This window comes from Pseudophryne corroboree, chromosome 5, assembly GCF_028390025.1.
Source record: "Pseudophryne corroboree isolate aPseCor3 chromosome 5, aPseCor3.hap2, whole genome shotgun sequence".
Classification (NCBI taxonomy): Eukaryota; Metazoa; Chordata; class Amphibia; order Anura; family Myobatrachidae; genus Pseudophryne; species Pseudophryne corroboree.
The window spans coordinates 636,704,619-636,719,920 of NC_086448.1; the positions used below are offsets into that span (position 1 = coordinate 636,704,619).

General features: G+C 47.5%; 1 protein-coding gene across 1 annotated transcript in view; it reads left to right on the plus strand.

Annotated features, from left to right (window-relative positions):
* The window catches only part of LOC134929644 (histamine H3 receptor-like), a 60,358-nt gene extending 45,952 nt beyond the window's left edge, over positions 1-14,406 (plus strand). The window contains exon 4 of the mRNA XM_063925224.1: positions 14,365-14,406. Within this exon, the coding sequence (XP_063781294.1) occupies positions 14,365-14,406 (42 nt within the window). The remainder of the gene's footprint in view (positions 1-14,364) is intronic.
* Positions 14,407-15,302: the final 896 nt, after the last annotated feature.

The window sequence follows — 15,302 nt, forward strand, 5'->3', positions numbered from 1 at the left end:
TGCTTCCACTAAATCCACCGCATGATGCTGGGGCTCCACTGGTGGAGCCAGGTGCGGTGGGGGCCCGTCTACGGAACTTCAGCGACCGGTGGGTTCGCTCACAGGTGGATCCCTGGGTTCTACAAGTGGTATCTCAGGGATACAAGCTGGAATTCGAGATGGCTCCCCCTCGCCGTTACCTCAAATCAGCCTTGCCAGCTACTCCCCAGGACAGGGAGGTAGTGCTGGCGGCAATTCACAAGCTGTACCTCCAGCAGGTGATAATAAAAGTCCCCCTCCTTCAACAGGGACGGCGTTACTATTCCACAATGTTTGTGGTACCAAAACCAGACGGTTCGGTGAGACCCATTCTAAATTTGAAATCCTTGAACACTTATATAAGGAAGTTCAAGTTCAAAATGGAATCGCTCAGGGCGGTTATTGCAAGCCTGGAAGAGGGGGATTACATTGTATCACTGGACATCAAGGATGCTTACCTGCATGTCCCCATTTACCCACCTCACCAGGTGTACCTCCGTTTTGTGGTACAGGGCTGCCATTACCAATTCCAGACGTTGCCGTTTGGTCTGTCCACGGCACCGAGGGTATTTACCAAAGTAATGGCCGAAATGATGATACTCCTTCGAAAGAAGGGAGTTATAATTATCTCGTACTTGGACGATCTCCTTATAAAGGCGAGGTCCAGGGAGCAGTTGTTGGTCGGAGTAGCACTATCTCAGGAAGTGCTACAACAGCACGGCTGGATTCTGAATATTCCAAAGTCGCAGCTGGTTCCTACGACGCGTCTGCTGTTTCTGGGTATGATTCTGGACACAGAACAGAAGAAGGTGTTTCTCCCGGAGGAGAAGGCCAAGGAGTTGTCATCTCTGGTCAGAGACCTCCTGAAACCAAAACAGGTGTCGGTGCATCACTGCACGCGAGTCCTGGGAAAGATGGTAGCTTCTTACGAGGCAATTCCATTCGGCAGGTTCCATGCAAGGATCTTTCAGTGGGATCTGTTAGACAAGTGGTCCGGATCGCATCTTCAGATACATCGGCTGATCAACCTGTCCCCGAGGGCCAGGGTGTCTCTGCTGTGGTGGCTGCAGCGTGCTCATCTTCTCGAGGGCCGCAGATTCGGCATACAGGACTGGGTCCTGGTGACCACGGATGCAAGCCTCCGAGGTTGGGGGGCAGTCACTCAGGGAAGAAACTTCCAAGGACAATGGTCGAGTCAGGAGGCTTCCCTACACATAAATATTCTGGAACTAAGGGCCATTTACAATGCCCTAAGTCAGGCAAGACCCCTGCTTCAAAACCAGCCGGTGCTGATTCAGTCAGACAACATCACGGCGGTCGCCCATGTAAACCGACAGGGCAGCACAAGAAGCAGGATGGCGATGGCAGAAGCCACAAGGATTCTCCGATGGGCGGAAAATCACGTGATAGCACTGTCAGCAGTGTTCATTCCGGGAGTGGACAACTGGGAAGCAGACTTCCTCAGCAGGCACGACCTCCACCCGGGAGAGTGGGGACTTCATCCAGAAGTCTTCCAGCTGATTGTAAATCGTTGGTAAAAGCCACAGGTCGACATGATGGCGTCCCGCCTCAACAAAAAGCTAAAAAGATTTCTCTATCGTCCTAGTGGATGCTGGGGTTCCTGAAAGGACCATGGGGAATAGCGGCTCCGCAGGAGACAGGGCACAAAAAGTAAAGCTTTTCCAGATCAGGTGGTGTGCACTGGCTCCTCCCCCTATGACCCTCCTCCAGACTCCAGTTAGATTTTTGTGCCCGGCCGAGAAGGGTGCAATCTAGGTGGCTCTCCTAAAGAGCTGCTTAGAAAAAGTTTAGCTAGGTTTTTTATTTTACAGTGATTCCTGCTGGCAACAGGATCACTGCCGCGAGGGACTGAGGGGAGAAGGAGTCAACTCACCTGCGTGCAGGATGGATTGGCTTCTTGGCTACTGGACATCAAGCTCCAGAGGGACGATCACAGGTACAGCCTGGATGGTCACCGGAGCCGCGCCGCCGGCCCCCTTGCAGATGCTGAAGTCAGAAGAGGTCCAGAATCGGCGGCTGAAGACTCCTGCAGTCTTCTAAAGGTAGCGCACAGCACTGCAGCTGTGCGCCATTTTCCTCTCAGCACACTTCACACGGCAGTCACTGAGGGTGCAGGGCGCTGGGAGGGGGGCGCCCTGGGAGGCAAATGTAACCTATATAAAGGCTAAAAATACCTCACATATAGCCCCCAGAGGCTATATGGAGATATTTAACCCCTGCCTGATTTCTCTAAATAGCGGGAGACGAGCCCGCCAGAAAAGGGGCGGGGCCTATCTCCTCAGCACACGGCGCCATTTCCTCTCACAGCTCCGCTGGTCAGGACGGCTCCCAAGTCTCTCCCCTGCACTGCACTACAGAAACAGGGTAAAACAGAGAGGGGGGGCAAATTTATGGCGATATTTTGATATAACAAAGCAGCTATAAGGGAGCACTTATTATAAGGCTATCCCTGATATATATATATAGCGCTTTTGGTGTGTGCTGGCAAACTCTCCCTCTGTCTCCCCAAAGGGCTAGTGGGTCCTGTCTTCGTTAGGAGCATTCCCTGTGTGTCTGCTGTGTGTCGGTACGTGTGTGTCGACATGTATGAGGACGATATTGGCGTGGAGGCGGAGCAATTGCCAAATATGAGGATGTCACCCCCTAGGGAGTCGACACCAGAATGGATGCCTTTATTTATGGAACTACGGGATAGTGTCAACACGCTAAAGCAGTCGTTTGACGACATGAGACGGCCGGACAATCAATTAGTGCCTGTCCAGGCGACTCAAACACCGTCAGGGGCTGTGAAACGCCCTTTGCCTCAGTCGGTCGACACAGACCCAGACACAGGCGATGACTCCAGTGGTGACGGTGACGAATCAACCGTATTTTCCAGTAGGGCCACACGTTATATGATTTTGGCAATGAAGGAGGCGTTACATTTAGCTGATACTACAGGTACCACTAAACAGGGTATTATGTGGGGTGTGAAAAAACTACCTATAGTTTTTCCTGAATCAGAAGAATTAAATGACGTGTGTAATGAAGCGTGGGTTGCCCCTGATAAAAAGCTGATAATTTCAAAGAAATTATTGGCATTATACCCTTTCCCGCCAGAGGTTAGGGAGCGCTGGGAAACACCTCCTAGGGTGGACAAGGCGCTAACACGCTTATCTAAACAAGTGGCGTTACCCTCTCCTGAGACGGCCGCACTTAAAGATCCATCAGATAGGAGGATGGAAAATATCCAAAAAAGTATATACACACATGCAGGTGTTATACTACGACCAGCTATAGCGACTGCCTGGATGTGCAGTGCTGGGGTAGTTTGGTCAGAGTCCCTGATTGAAAATATTGATACCCTGGACAGGGACAATATTTTACTGTCGTTAGAACAAATAAAGGATGCATTTCTTTATATGCGTGATGCACAGAGGGATATCTGCACACTGGCATCACGGGTAAGTGCTATGTCCATTTCGGCCAGAAGAACTTTATGGACGCGACAGTGGACAGGCGATGCGGACTCAAAACGGCATATGGAAGTTTTGCAGTATAAAGGGGAGGAGTTATTTGGAGTCGGTCTATCAGATTTGGTGGCCACGGCTACAGCCGGGAAATCCACCTTTCTACCTCAAGTCACTCCCCAACAGAAAAAGGCACTGACCTTTCAACCGCAGCCCTTTCGTTCCTTTAAAAATAAGAGAGCAAAGGGCTATTCATATCTGCCACGAGGCAGAGGTCGAGGGAAGAGACAGCAACAGGCAGCTCCTTCCCAGGAACAGAAGCCCTCCCCGGCTTCAACAAAAGCCTCAGCATGACGCTGGGGCTTCTCAAGCGGACTCGGGGACGGTGGGGGGTCGTCTCAAAAATTACAGCACGCAGTGGGCTCACTCGCAAGTAGATCCCTGGATCCTGCAGATAATATCTCAGGGGTACAGGTTGGAATTAGAGACAGATCCACCTCGCCGTTTCCTGAAGTCTGCTTTACCAACGTCCCCCTCCGAAAGGGAGACGGTTTTGGAAGCCATTCACAAGCTGTACTCTCAGCAGGTGATAGTCAAGGTACCTCTTCTACAACAAGGGAAGGGGTATTATTCCACTCTTTTTGTGGTACCGAAGCCGGATGGCTCGGTAAGGCCTATTCTAAATCTGAAGTCCTTGAACCTGTACATAAAGAAGTTCAAGTTCAAGATGGAGTCACTCAGAGCAGTGATAGCGAACCTGGAAGAGGGGGACTTTATGGTATCCTTGGACATCAAGGATGCGTATCTCCACGTTCCAATTTACCCCTCACACCAGGGGTACCTCAGGTTCGTTGTACAAAACTGTCACTATCAGTTTCAGACGCTGCCGTTCGGATTGTCCACGGCACCTCGGGTCTTTACAAAGGTAATGGCCGAGATGATGATTCTTCTTCGAAGAAAAGGCGTATTAATTATCCCATACTTGGACGATCTCCTAATAAGGGCAAGGTCCAGAGAACAGCTAGAGATGGGATTAGCACTGTCTCAAGAAGTGCTAAAACAGCACGGGTGGATTCTGAATATTCCAAAATCCCAGTTAATGCCGACAACTCGTCTGCTGTTCCTAGGGATGATTCTGGACACGGTTCAGAAAAAGGTTTTTCTCCCGGAGGAAAAAGCCAAGGAGTTATCCGAGCTTGTCAGGAACCTCCTAAAACCAGGAAAGGTGTCTGTACATCAATGCACAAGAGTCCTGGGAAAAATGGTGGCTTCTTACGAAGCGATTCCATTCGGCAGATTCCACGCAAGAATTTTCCAAAGGGATCTGTTGGACAAATGGTCAGGGTCGCATCTTCAGATGCACCTACGGATAACCCTGTCTCCAAGGACAAGGGTGTCTCTTCTGTGGTGGTTGCAGAGTCCTCATCTATTGGAGGGCCGCAGATTCGGCATACAGGATTGGATCCTGGTGACCACGGACGCCAGCCTGAGAGGCTGGGGAGCAGTCACACAAGGAAGAAACTTCCAGGGAGTATGGACGAGCCTGGAAACGTCTCTTCACATAAACATATTGGAACTAAGAGCAATATACAATGCTCTAAGCCAGGCAGAACCTCTGCTTCAAGGAAAACCGGTGTTGATCCAGTCGGACAACATCACGGCAGTCGCCCATGTGAACAGACAGGGCGGCACAAGAAGCAGGAGTGCAATGGCAGAAGCTGCAAGGATTCTTCGCTGGGCAGAGAATCATGTGATAGCACTGTCAGCAGTGTTCATCCCGGGAGTGGACAACTGGGAAGCAGACTTCCTCAGCAGACACGATCTTCACCCGGGAGAGTGGGGACTTCATCCAGAAGTCTTCCACATGCTGGTAACCCGTTGGGAAAGACCGATGGTGGACATGATGGCGTCTCGCCTCAACAAAAAACTGGACAGGTATTGCGCCAGGTCAAGAGATCCGCAGGCAATAGCTGTGGACGCGCTGGTAACGCCTTGGGTGTACCAGTCGGTGTATGTGTTTCCTCCTCTGCCTCTCATACCAAAAGTATTGAGAATTATACGGCAAAGAGGCGTGAGAACGATACTAGTGGTTCCGGATTGGCCAAGAAGGACTTGGTACCCGGAACTTCAAGAGATGATCACGGAAGATCCGTGGCCTCTACCTCTAAGGAGGGACTTGCTTCAGCAGGGTCCCTGTCTGTTTCAAGACTTACCGCGGCTGCGTTTGACGGCATGGCGGTTGAACGCCGGATCCTAAAGGAAAAAGGCATGCCGGAAGAAGTCATTCCTACTTTGATTAAAGCGAGGAAGGAAGTAACCGTGCAACATTATCACCGAATTTGGCGAAAATATGTTGCGTGGTGCGAAGATCGGAGTGCTCCGACGGAGGAATTTCAACTGGGTCGATTCCTACATTTCCTGCAATCAGGATTGTCTATGGGTCTCAAATTGGGATCTATTAAGGTTCAAATTTCGGCCCTGTCGATTTTCTTTCAAAAAGAATTGGCTTCAGTCCCTGAAGTCCAGACCTTTGTTAAGGGAGTGCTGCATATACAGCCTCCTGTGGTGCCTCCAGTGGCACCGTGGGATCTCAATGTGGTTTTGGACTTCCTAAAATCTCATTGGTTTGAACCACTAAAAAAGGTGGATTTGAAATATCTCACATGGAAAGTGACCATGCTTCTAGCCCTGGCTTCGGCCAGGAGAGTGTCAGAACTGGCAGCTTTATCTTACAAAAGCCCATATCTGATTTTCCATTCGGACAGGGCAGAACTGCGGACTCGTCCGCATTTTCTCCCTAAGGTGGTGTCAGCATTTCATCTGAACCAGCCTATTGTAGTGCCTGCGGCTACAAGTGACTTGGAGGACTCCAAGTTACTGGACGTTGTCAGAGCATTAAAAATATATATTGCAAGGACAGCTGGAGTCAGAAAATCTGACTCGTTGTTTATATTGTATGCACCCAACAAGATGGGTGCTCCTGCGTCTAAGCAGACGATTGCTCGTTGGATCTGTAGCACAATCCAACTTGCACATTCTGTGGCAGGCCTGCCACAGCCTAAATCTGTAAAGGCCCACTCCACAAGGAAGGTGGGCTCATCTTGGGCGGCTGCCCGAGGGGTCTCGGCATTACAACTCTGCCGAGCAGCTACGTGGTCAGGGGAGAACACGTTTGTAAAATTTTACAAATTTGATACTCTGGCTAAGGAGGACCTGGAGTTCTCTCATTCGGTGCTGCAGAGTCATCCGCACTCTCCCGCCCGTTTGGGAGCTTTGGTATAATCCCCATCGTCCTTTCAGGAACCCCAGCATCCACTAGGACGATAGAGAAAATAAGATTTTACTTACCGATAAATCTATTTCTCGGAGTCCGTAGTGGATGCTGGGCGCCCATCCCAAGTGCGGATTATCTGCAATAATTGTACATAGTTATTGTTAACTAATTCGGGTTATTGTTGAAGGAAGCCATCTTTCAGAGGCTCCGCTGTTATCATACTGTTAACTGGGTTTAGATCACAAGTTGTACGGTGTGATTGGTATGGCTGGTATGAGTCTTACCCGGGATTCAAAATCCTCCCTTATTGTGTACGCTCGTCCGGGCACAGTACCTAACTGGAGTCTGGAGGAGGGTCATAGGGGGAGGAGCCAGTGCACACCACCTGATCTGGAAAAGCTTTACTTTTTGTGCCCTGTCTCCTGCGGAGCCGCTATTCCCCATGGTCCTTTCAGGAACCCCAGCATCCACTACGGACTCCGAGAAATAGATTTATCGGTAAGTAAATTCTTATTATTGCGCCAGGTCAAGGGACCCTCAGGCGATAGCTGTGGACGCTCTAGTGACACCATGGGTGTACCAGTCGGTTTATGTGTTCCCTCCTCTTCCTCTCATACCAAAGGTGCTGAGGATAATAAAAAAGAGAGGAGTAAGAACTATACTCATCGTTCCGGATTGGCCAAGAAGGACTTGGTACCCGGAACTACAAGAAATGATCACAGAGGACCCTTGACCTCTGCCTCTCAGACAGGACCTGCTACAGCAGGGGCCCTGTCTGTTCCAAGACTTACCGCGGCTGCGTTTGACGGCATGGCGGTTGAACGCCGGATCCTGATGGAAAAGGGCATTCCGGTTGAAGTCATTCCTACGCTGATAAAAGCTAGGAAGGATGTGACAGCAAAACATTATCACCGCATATGGCGAAAATATGTTGCTTGGTGTGAGGCTATGAAGGCCCCCACTGAAGAATTTCAGCTGGGTCGATTTCTGCACTTCCTACAATCAGGAGTGACTATGGGCCTAAAATTGGGATCCATTAAAGTCCAGATTTCGGCCCTGTCTATTTTCTTTCAAAAAGAACTGGCTTCACTGCCTGAAGTTCAGACGTTTGTTAAGGGAGTGCTGCATATTCATCCCCCTTTTGTGCCCCCAGTGGCACCTTGGGATCTCAACGTTGTGTTGGATTTCCTAAAATCACATTGGTTTGAGCCACTTCAGACTGTGGAATTAAAATATCTCACGTGGAAAGTGGTCATGCTTTTGGCCTTGGCTTCGGCTAGGCGGGTGTCAGAATTGGCGGCTTTGTCCTGTAAAAGCCCCTATCTGATCTTCCATATGGACAGAGCAGAATTGAGGACTCGTCCCCAATTCCTCCCTAAGGTGGTATCAGCGTTTCATTTGAACCAACCTATTGTGGTGCCTGCGGCTACCCGGGACTTGGAGGCTTGCAAGTTGCTGGACGTAGTCCGGGCCCTGAAAATCTATGTTTCCAGGACGGCTAGAGTCAGAAAGACTGACTCGCTGTTTATCCTGCATGCACCCAACAAGCTGGGTGCTCCTGCTTCTAAGCAGACTATTGCTCGCTGGATCTGCTCCACGATTCAACTTGCACATTCTGCGGCTGGACTGCCGCATCCTAAATCAGTAAAAGCCCATTCCATGAGGAAGGTGGGCTCTTCTTGGGCGGCTGCCCGAGGGGTCTCGGCTTTACAACTTTGCCGAGCTGCTACCTGGTCGGGATCAAACACGTTTGCAAAATTCTACAAGTTTGATACCCTGGCTGAGGAGGACCTCTTGTTTGCTCATTCGGTGCTGCAGAGTCATCCGCACTCTCCCGCCCGTTTGGGAGCTTTGGTATAATCCCCATGGTCCTTACGGAGTTCCCAGCATCCACTAGGACGTCAGAGAAAATAAGAATTTACTCACCGGTAATTCTATTTCTCGTAGTCCGTAGTGGATGCTGGGCGCCCGTCCCAAGTGCGGATTGTCTGCAATACTTGTATATAGTTATTGCCTAACTAACGGGTTATTGTTATGAGCCATCTGTTCAGTGAGGCTCAATTGTTATTCATACTGTTAACTGGGTATAGTAGTTATCACGAGTTGTACGGTGTGATTGGTGTGGCTGGTATGTGTCTTACCCGGGATTCCAAATCCTTTCCTTGTTGTGTCAGCTCTTCCGGGCACAGTTTCCCTAACTGAGGTCTGGAGGAGGGGCATTGAGGGAGGAGCCAGTGCACACCAGTAGTCCTAATTCTTTCTTAGAGTGCTCAGTCTCCTGCGGAGCCCGTCTATTCCCATGGTCCTTACGGAGTTCCCAGCATCCACTACGGACTACGAGAAATAGAATTACCGGTGAGTAAATTATTATTTTTGCTTTTTCATAGTGGGACTCGGGGGAGATTTGGCTACTAAAAGTGGCCCTGGATAAACTTGTAGACTTGGTCTCACATGGGCAGCACCAGAGGTATAGTATGTCATGAAGTAACACTCCCTTCTCCCTTCTCCCAAGATTTACCAGAGAGTGTGCATGTCCAACTTCAAGGGGGAAGTAATAAACATTAGGGGCACATTGATGGATCAAAGAGTTTCAGATGTGAGTTTAATAAGGAGTAGTGGCTCCAGAGGTGGGGCTGCAGCGCAGACCACATTTCAAATAGGGGAGCCATACCTACTGCCACCAACTGTCATCCCAAACTGACTCACTGGTAGTTGGTGTGGTTCCCCTATTTGAAATTTTGACTACGCTGTAGCCCCACCTCTGGAGCCGCCACTGGATAAGTTTCGGTGGGCTGTCTATCATGTGGAGTGCGGGGTCACATTTAAACAAGCAGAACAGGCCTCACAGACACATCAGCCCACCTGGAATCTTCTCGGTGAGCCCTATGGCCAATTGCCTCTGGTGGGGCTGATACAGAATAGCACACAAAGTGGCTGTAGTTGCAGACAGTGGTAGAAACCTAATTTACTACCTTATGATAATGTAAATTTCTCTGCAACTACTGCATGGGGTTTTCACATCTGCAATCAGAAAGCTGCACCAATCATTGATTTTACGCCAGTTGCTGCAAATCTCATCATTAGTATCTGCACTTGCTAGGTGCAAGAGATGCATCAGAGACAGGCTTCCCTTTCCCGTATGCACAACTCAGAATCACACTCCCATGTCACTACCACAAGTCAGAGTGGTTACGTGTGATCGCATTGCCACCACCCACTTCATGCCCTGAAATGTCCTATTTTATGGAAAGACAGATGCATCCAAGGTTGTCTTTAGTTTTCGTATGGGCTCAATGGGCACTTGCCCAAGGGCCCGGGAGTATAAGAGCCCTAGGCTGATAACTGAGGGTCCTCTCTTTCCAGGGGTACCAGATTTTTTTTTTTAAATCTGTCCAGGGGAACTGGAGAAATCTGACTTCAAAGCAGTGGTCCCCATCCAAGCCTGTCAATTGCTTTTCTCAGCCAGATATCTTGGGTTCTGTCTTACTTAGAGATTTTCTGAGGTTATAATCCAAAAGCTGGGATTCTCCTATTTTGATGGAAACTGGCAGCTTGTCTCTACTATGCCCAGAACAAGAGATATGAGCCTTCAAGCAGCTGGTCCCTGCACCAGCTCCACGTGCCTAATATGCAGTTTTATATTTTCGTTGGTGGGTTGCTCTGGGTTCTGAACTGTGATCCCCAAGTCCCCAGTACCTCCTGAAAGGTGGGACTCTCTAGTTTTTTTTTATCCCAACGCTAAGAAATCTATTTCCAGGAACTTGAGATATCTGCAGTCAAGCAAGCTGCCCTCCCACCAGAAAATGATGAATATTAAGCCCACTCCACTATTCACCCCTCCCCTACATATTAAACACCCCCTACAGCCCTGGAAGTCATGTACCAGGGCCCCTCCATTCAGCCCATTGCCTCCTTCTACAGTTTAGGGTTCTGTGCAGTTAAGGAGTAATTAGCAGAAATAACTGCTCCAGGTCCAACATGCTGAGCTGAAGATAGAACACCCTCTACCACCCGCAGGACATCAAAGCAGCCACTGATAGCACCCCCACCCCTACTGCTTGAGGATGGGTAGAGGCCCAAGTGCATTGCTGTGCCTAGTGGCCTACACTGCTGTTAAGACGACCCTGGATGCATCCGAGGGTTCGTCAGCCTAGGAATTGGACATACGTACATATGCAAAACTAATTACATTTGCATCTACACATGCGCTCTATGCCAAAGCTTGCCATTTGCATTCAGTAAGAGCGATTCATGTGATTCACAATCAGCCCCAGTGTGTCTGGTTTACTCAGGTGCATGCAATGTGCTAAAACTAATCCATTTCTTAATCAGTTAATGTGAATTCAGCTGACTACTAATGATGAACAAAATTAGAATGTCCTCTTCCTGCCTGCTTGCAAGGCCAGTAAATCTGCGTCGGAAGAAGCAAACATTTGCTTTTCCACTCCCAGAAAACGGGATGATACACCTTGTTTTATGGAAAAGCTGCCATGCTCCGCCAGCTCCCCGACCCAAAATGGCCGCAGCATGTCAGTTATGCTACGGCTTGAAGGCACTGCATGCAATCTCACAGGAATTGTTCTGCACATGCTCAGTCCCACAAACAGTACGTAAACCATCAGGTTTACAGACAGTTCTGATTTAGGCCCTTAGAGCAGGGGCATTTTAAGAGAGGTGGGGGCCTGAGTGCAGACTCCTGGTGGGCCCCCACTGTGCAGAAGGCTCTGTTATTGTGCCTGAGTCTACTACGCATGCGCAGGTTCCCAGAAACATGGGGCCCGCCATGGTCCAGAGACTAATTACTAAATGCGCATGAGCGGCAGCCATTTTGAAGTGATTTTTGCCATGGCTGCTGCGGCTGCAGCGCCCGTTGTGGGACACTGGAAAGGTAACTATTAAAACAGCATGGTTGCAATGTATGCGGTGTGGGCCCCCCTGGCCAATGCCTTAAAGGGTTTTTTTTACATTGCCCAGAACCAATGTAAGAGTTCCAGCCAAGTACAGAAAGTTTCCTGAGAGGTCGGTCATGTAAGGTAAAGCTCCTGCTGCACTGAGGATCATGTGTTGATGGCAGGTCCAGAAAAGATGCTGACCTTCTAGATGTATAGTCTGTGGAGTTTGGGAAGCATTTCTGAAACCTAATCCTCCTTGCCCTGTAATCATAACTCACAGATAATCTGGATACAGTAAAACAGCTCATTAACAGTGTATCTTCAAAACTTGCCATAGAACAGTAAAGAAACTGTAATGAACTTTGTGCAGTTACGTAAATGTGATGATATCTGATGACCATGGCTGTACTGTACTGTATGTCAGTGCTACATATATTCATTTGAGAATGGAATAACAGTGTTTTATGGTCATCTCTCTCTCTCGCTCTCTTTCTCTCCACAATTTATGTATTATTGCACACTCTGTTTTCAGTCTTCCATAGCTTGTCACCTAATGTACTAGTTAGTAACTGGCATACAATTTAACGCCTGTCTAGTTCACTGAGCATGTGCAGTTTTATTTTTAATGCTTTTAATAGTAAAAGTCCTATCAGATGTTGAAGTAGTGATGTGATGAAAATATGATACTGTATATCTTCCAAACTATTTACAGTAAGACATTCTGATTATGTGCCTATGAAATTTAGCAGTATGGCTTATACTCTGGAAACATCTGTAGAACTGCAAGACTTGGCCTTTTCATAGCTCATTGGGGAATTATAAACAAAAATAATGAAAACATGCAGCTACAACGTGTTTATAATAAACCAGTCCAACAACCATTTTCATTGGCTCAGTCAGAAATAGAAACTAGTCGTGCAAATATTATATTAGCTGTGTCACTAGAAATGTGTGTATCAGGATCATAGTAGTATGTATAGAGTGGTGCATTGTGAGGACATTTCTTATTCATCTATACAACTGGGGTATTTAATGCATTATAAGGCCACAGTGCAAAGGTTTTAGCTATGTCTTAGTTATAAGGATGGACTTGGAGACAAAATCGTCCCTTGCATGTGTGAACACGTGCGCACATGACAGGGGTGCGTGCGCCATGAAAAGGGGCATGCGCACACTACTGTCGGGAGCGTGCCACCAGTCAGGGGGCGTGGGCTTGCGGTACAGCCCCATTTCCATGGAGACAGGCAGGGGGTGTGTGGGGGGGGGGTGCGACACAACACACAGGAGCTTGGCACCAGTCAGGTGTGAGTGGACTCCCAGCACGCCTCCATTTCCATGGAGGCGGAGGGCGGGGGAGCGGCCAGACCAGAGAACTGGAGGCTGCACAGCGCGCGACCTTCCCGGCTCTCTGTGTGACTGGACCAGCCCATCGGCCCTTCTGGCATTTGTCAGAAGTGCCAGAAGGCAGTCCGGCCCTGGTTATATTTATCTTACAGGCAGTGGCGTAAGTTCGTCACAGTCGCCCGGAGGCAAGATAAATATTGGTGCCCCCCTATTTCCTATATTAAGATAAATATATGTATGTATGTGTGTGAGTATATGGAGTGTTCTGAAAAAAATATATATACAGGTTGAGTATCCCATATCCAAATATTCCGAAATACGGAATATTCCAAAATACAGACTTTTTTGAGTGAGAGTGAAATAATGAAACCTTTGTTTTTTGATGGCTCAATGTACACAAACTTTGTTTATTACAAGAAGTTATTAAAAATATTGTATTAAATGACCTTCAGGCTGTGTGTATAAAGTGTATATGAAACATAAATGAGTTGTGTGAATGTACACACACTTTGTTTAATGCACAAAGTTATAAAAAATATTGGCTAAAATTACCTTCAGGCTGTGTGTATAAGGTGTATATAAAACATAAATGCCTTCTGTGCTTAGATTTAGGTCCCATCACCATGATATCTCATTATGGTATGCAATTATTCCAAAATACGGAAAAATCCGATATCCAAAATACCTCTGGTCCCAACCATTTTGGATAAGGGATACTCAACCTGTACTGTATTTATACATTTAATTGACTTTTATTTTAAATCACACATTTCTTAGCAGTCATACCCAGTATTAGAACCCATGACCTGTTACACTAACAGCAGACACTTTACTGATACAGCTATTTGCTCCTGTAGAGGAAGCATGAGAATTCATTTCTAACTATATGAAGTTACGTGTAATTGTCAGAGAAGTAGCTTCATATAGTTAGAATTCTCATATTTCCTATACAGGAGCAAATAGCTTCATCAGTAAGGTGTCTGCTTCCAGTGTAATAGGTTGTGGTTTCTAATCCTGGGTGTGACCCTTGTAAAATGTCTTTATTTAGTATAATAAAGAGGGTGTGATTTGTAAGGTTCAGGGACCAGTGAGGAAGTCGGCCACTAAAAAGACAGCTATCAATTAAACTAATTCAATGGTGTCACAGAATGGGAGAAGAGCCCCCCTTCAGAGCAGGAGCCCGGCGGCAGATGACTCCGTTGCCTCCCAGAGTTCTGCCTCTGCTTACAGGGTTGTTTCAGTAAAAAGAAGATTTCAAAGCTAGCAAATTAATTATGATGAACAAGTTACTTTAGCCATGAATTCTCTTACTGTGATGTCCTATGATTGGACTCTGACTTTGTTTTTTTATTTTGTTTTATTGCAGAAGTTTATGGTGGAGAGCTGCAAACATTGCACACGGATTTAATTTTTATATATATATATATATATATATATATATATAAATCCATGAAAAACGGCACTGAAGGCTTGTATATAGCAAAAGAAATTGTATTGAAGGCAGACGTTTCGGAGCTCACGCCCCGTCCTCAGTACCAAATACAGTAACAACACATACTAACAAAACAAACATTTAAATACCTGCACCAGTTCGCGCCGTCCTCGCTGCCACACGCCGGGTCCGCACTTCCGGCCATCACCTCCCATCTCTCCCTGCTCCGTAGACGTCACTGTTGCCATGGACACGCACAGCGTGCGTGTCATTAGCTCCACCGCCGCCCGGACAATACAGGGGATTGGATCCGTGGGTCCTAGAAGGGGCCTCCCACCGTGGTTGCTACGCAGGACGCGCTATACACAAAAAACATAAAACATAATAAATACACATTTTAAGCATGTAACATACATTTAACAGTGACATAAGTAAATATTACGTGGAGATGCTATAGATACCTATATCCAATATCTATCTAGAGTTATGCTAACCCAAAGATATTAAAAATTGCTACTAACGTATAAGACATATACTATGAAGCTCACACCCTGCCGGGATAAACACAAAGCATTCATGTGCCCCAATAAAAGATACTATATATGCACAGTACCCTTCCCGTATATTAGTAGATACCAATTATACTGAGTAGAAGAGATAAGTTAAAGCAAATTCCAATTGATCTTGTCATTAAGACCACCAGGGGAGAAGGTATTTAATCTCATTATCCATCTGGACTCCTTTTCCAACAGGGCCTTTGCTCTATCTCCTCCCCTAAGAGTAAGGGGTACATGATCTATACCGAAATATCTAAGGTCATCCAGGGTATGTTGTGCCCTCTTAAAATGACGCGCTACTGGTTGATCAATGGA